At 39.8% G+C, this 4,455-nt stretch overlaps 1 protein-coding gene across 1 annotated transcript in view; it reads right to left on the bottom strand.

Annotated features, from left to right (window-relative positions):
* The window catches only part of C1H1orf185 (chromosome 1 C1orf185 homolog), a 49,285-nt gene extending 46,945 nt beyond the window's left edge, over positions 1-2,340 (bottom strand). Inside the window, exon 1 of the mRNA XM_023187219.1 lies at positions 2,325-2,340. Coding sequence (XP_023042987.1) covers positions 2,325-2,340 — 16 coding nt within the window. The remainder of the gene's footprint in view (positions 1-2,324) is intronic.
* Between the last annotated feature and the right edge of the window lie 2,115 nt (positions 2,341-4,455).

Consider the following 4,455-nt stretch of genomic DNA (forward strand, 5'->3'; position numbering starts at 1 on the left):
AAAAAGCCTAACTGGATCCTGAACTTTGAAAAGCTACTCATGATATTGGGTGGATCTTAATGTTCTCACTTGACAAATGAGAATCGGCCGGGCACGGTGGCTCAAGTCTGTAATCCCAGCACTTTTGGAGGTCGATCAGGAGATCGAGACCATCCTGGCTAACACGGTGAAACCTCGTCTCTACTAAAAAAACATAAAATCTAGCCGGGTGAGGTGGCGGGTGCCTGTAGTCCGGCTACTCGGGAGCCTGAGGCAGGAGAATGGCCGTAAAACCGGGAGGCGGAGCTTGCAGTGAGCTGGGATCTGGCCACTGCACTCCAGCCTGGGCGACAGAGCGAGACTCCGTCTCAAAAAAAAAAAAAAAAGAAAAGAAAAATGAGAATCATACTGTCTCACAGAATTACAGGAAGGAATAAATAAGATAACATTATAAGAAATTAATAACATAATGGCTGGGCACAGTGGCTCATGCCTGTAATCCCAGCAGTTTGGGAGGCCAAGGCAGGCAGATCACCTGAGGTCAGGAATTCAAGACCAGCATGGCCAATATGGTGAAATCCCATCTCTACTAAAAATACACAAGATTAACCAGGTGTGATGGTGCGCACCTGTGGTCCCAGTTATCAGAGCAGCTGAGGCAGGAGAGTTGTTTGAACCCAGGAGGCAGAGGTTGCAGTGAGCAGAGACACCAATGCACTGCAGCCTGGGTGACTGAGTGAGACTCAGTCAAAAAAAAAAAAAAAAAAAGGGAAAGACATCTGAAACTTAACATGCATATAATATCAGGCCATAAAGCAAGACTCAACAAGTTTTTGTTTGCTTCGTGGTTTTTGTGGGTTTTTTTTTTTCTTGTGAGACAAGATCTCACTCTGTTGCCCAGGCTGGAGTGCAGTGGCATGATCGTAGCTCATTATAGTCTTGAAGTCCTGGGCTCAACTCATCCTCCCACCTCAGCCTCCTAAGTATCTAGGACTACACATGTGTGCCACCATCCCTGGCTAATTTTTAATTTTTTTGTAGAGAGGGATTCTCCCTGTGTTGCCCAGGTTCGTCTTGAGCTCCTGGCCTCAAGGGATCCTCCCACCTCGGTCTCTCAAAGTGCTGGAATTCCAAGTGTGAGCCACTGTACCTGGTTAAGACTCAACAAGTTTTTTTTTTTTTTTTTGAGACGGAGTCTCGCTCTGTCGCCCAGGCTGGAGTGCAGTGGTCGGATCTCAGCTCACACTGCAAGCTCCGCCTCCCGGGTTTACGCCATTCTTCTGCCTCAGCCTCCCGAGTAGCTGGGACTATAGGCACCCGCCACCTCGCCCAGCTAGTTTTTTGTATTTTTTAGTAGAGACGGGGTTTCACCGTGTTAGCCAGGATGGTCTCGATCTCCTGACCTCGTGATCCGCCCGTCTCGGCCTCCCAAAGTGCTGGGATTACAGGCTTGAGCCACCGCGCCCGGCCAAGACTCAACAAGTTTTATAATATCATTATTATATATACCATGTTCTCTGACAATAATGCAATTAATCTCTACATTAATAACCTAAAATATACCCTAAGAAAAGCTCCCATGCTTGGGGAAATTTAAAATCACATTGTAAATAACTCATTGATTAAAGAAGAAATCAGTGGAACCTAGAAAATACACAGGACTAGACAATAATGAAAATACTATGCATAAATACTCATAGGAACACAGCTGGAGCCAAATTTAAGGAAAATATATGGCCCTAAATGCATACATTAGAAAAGAAGTTTGAAAACTAATGAGCTTAGCATACAAATTACAAGTTGAAAAAGATCAGCAAAATAAACCCAAAGAAAGTAGAGGAAGAAAATAATACAGAACAGAGATTAATGAAATAAAATTTATGATTCTTGGTAAAGACTAATAAAATGGACAAATCTCTGGTAAAATTAACCAAATGATAAAAAATAGAAGGCCTAAATAAATAATATTAAAAATGAAGAAAAAACATAATTACAGATAGAGCAGAGGTTAAAATAAATACTTTCAATGAATTTATGCTAATATATTTGAAAACTTATACAAAATAATGTATACCTAAAAAGTAACAAAAAGTGACTCAAGAAGTAATAGAAAACATATATGAATGGTATCCATTAAACTGAATCAGTAGTTACAAAATTTCCCCCAAAGAAAATAGAAAGCCCCAATAACTTTACAATTTCTACTGTATACCCATGATTCAAGTATTTCTTATCTTATACAAGCTCTTCCAGAGAATGGAAAGAGATTTCTGGTTGTTCGTCTAAATATATTTTCCTCTTCTTCCCAGGCAAAAAGTCAGACTACATGATCCAGCTTCTCATACCTTTAGGTGAAGCCATATGACTGAGTTCTAACCAATAGAATTTGAGTGGAAGTGATGTCATAAAAACATTCCACGCAGTTTTCTTCATGATCTTTCTCTCTTTGGGCTGACGAGGGTGGAGATGATCCCCAGGGAAACCTTGGAAGCCACATATTGATGTTACCACCATCAGTCAACTGGATCTAATGGACATTTATAGAACATTCAACCCAACAAGCGCAGAATGCATATTCTTTTCAAGTGCACATGATACATTATCTAAGACAGAGAAATCGTTGAAAACTGTCATGACTTCTAAATAACACGTTTCTAAATAATCATTACTCTAAAGAGGAAGTCTCAAAGGAAAATAAAAAAAATATTTTCAACAAATAAAATGAAAACACAGTAAATCAGGATTTACAGCATGCCACTAAAGCAGTACTTATGGGGTATAATCTACCTTTTTTTTTAAAAAAAAGGGCAATCTTTTAGCTTTCTGAAATTATGGGCCCATTACTATACTATATATTTCATCACAATCTTATTTGACTTTTTATTCTTGAAGAACTACAAATGTATATTCCGTAATCTAATCGCTTATGTGAGTAGTCAGGTAGGCTATGGAACATTTTTTGTTAATTTTGCTTTGCTTTTTTTTTTTTTTTTGAGACGAAGTCTTGCTTTTGTCGCCAAGGATGGAGTGCAGTGGCACGATCTTGGCTCACTGCAATCTCTGCCTCCTGGGTTCAAGTGATTCTCCTGCCTCAGCCTCCCAAGTAGCTGGGATTACAGGCACCCACCACCATACCCAGCTATTTTTTGTATTTTTAGTAGAGACGGGGTTTCACCATGTTGGCCAGGGTGGTCTCAAACTCCTTACCTCAGGTGATCTGCCCGCCTCGGCCTCCCAAAGTGCTGGGATTACAGGTGTGAACCAATGTGCCTGGCTTGCTTATTTTTAAAGTAAATTTAATCCAATGAATTATGTATATCTTTGTTATCAAGCAAAAGAGGCTCACTGCCCAATGTGATTGCAGCAAATACTATGACATTGGGTTTTTGAGAAAAGAAAAAAAAAATGCTTTTTTTTTTTTTTTTTTTTTTCAGATAAAGTCTTGCTCTGTTGCCTAGCCTGGAGTGCAGTGGCTCAATCATGGATCACTTCCACCTCAATCTGCCAGGCTCAAATGATCCTCCCGCCTCCCTCTTCAAAGTAGCTGGGACTTCAGGCATGTGCCATCACACTCAGCTAATTTAAATTTAAAAAATTTTTTTCAGTAGAGATGAGATTTCACTACATTGTCCAGGTTGGTCTCAAACTCCTGAGCACAAGTGATCCTCCTACCTCAGACTCCAAAACTGCTAGGATTTAGAAGCATGAGCCACCACACCCAGCCAAGAAGCTTTTTATTGCAAGTCAACCAACAAAGAGACAGGGGTCCAACTCAAATCTGTCTCCTATGCTGGCTTCAGGGCAGTATTTTTATTAGAAAACTTCGAGGGTGCATTCTGAAATTAGTAGGCGATTGGTGGAAGGAAAGGGAGGTCTGGAAAGTCCTCAGGCATGTGTACTTATCTCTTCATGCTTCCTCATGGGTCCCATGTGCAAATTCAGGGGGAGTTAATAAAAAACATATGGTGGAAATTCAGGCTGTAATGTCAGCAAATTCATTCTGCGCAAACTCTAACTGGCCATTTTGGTGTCAACTGATTTTAGTCAGTTTTGTTTTCTTACTATTAATAGCAAAGGCAGTTTCAGCTTTTCAGCAAGTTGTTTCTTATGTGTCATCCAGGAAACTCAAGAATATCTGCTGTTAGTTTCTTTAACTCTTTGGAGTAGGGTTTCATCTGCAGTCAGCTTATTTGACATTTTATTCTCGAAGATCTCAAAATGTACTGCAGTTATTCTAAACCTCTGCGTTTTGCTCAAGCTTTCAATTCTATCTACTACTATCCTTAATTTCAGATGACCTCTCACATCTAATGCTATCAAAGCATTTCTTCCCACATTTAAAAGTGTTATAAACCTTATAGTTACAGTGATTGCAGAAAATTTCAACGTTATATAAAGCAAGGTGGTATTTCAACCTTCCTTCTTAAATTTCTTCTTAAATTAGTTGGATCAGCTTTTGCATAAACTGACAAGAAA

Source organism: Piliocolobus tephrosceles, chromosome 1 (genome assembly GCF_002776525.5).
Source record: "Piliocolobus tephrosceles isolate RC106 chromosome 1, ASM277652v3, whole genome shotgun sequence".
Lineage (NCBI taxonomy): Eukaryota > Metazoa > Chordata > Mammalia > Primates > Cercopithecidae > Piliocolobus > Piliocolobus tephrosceles.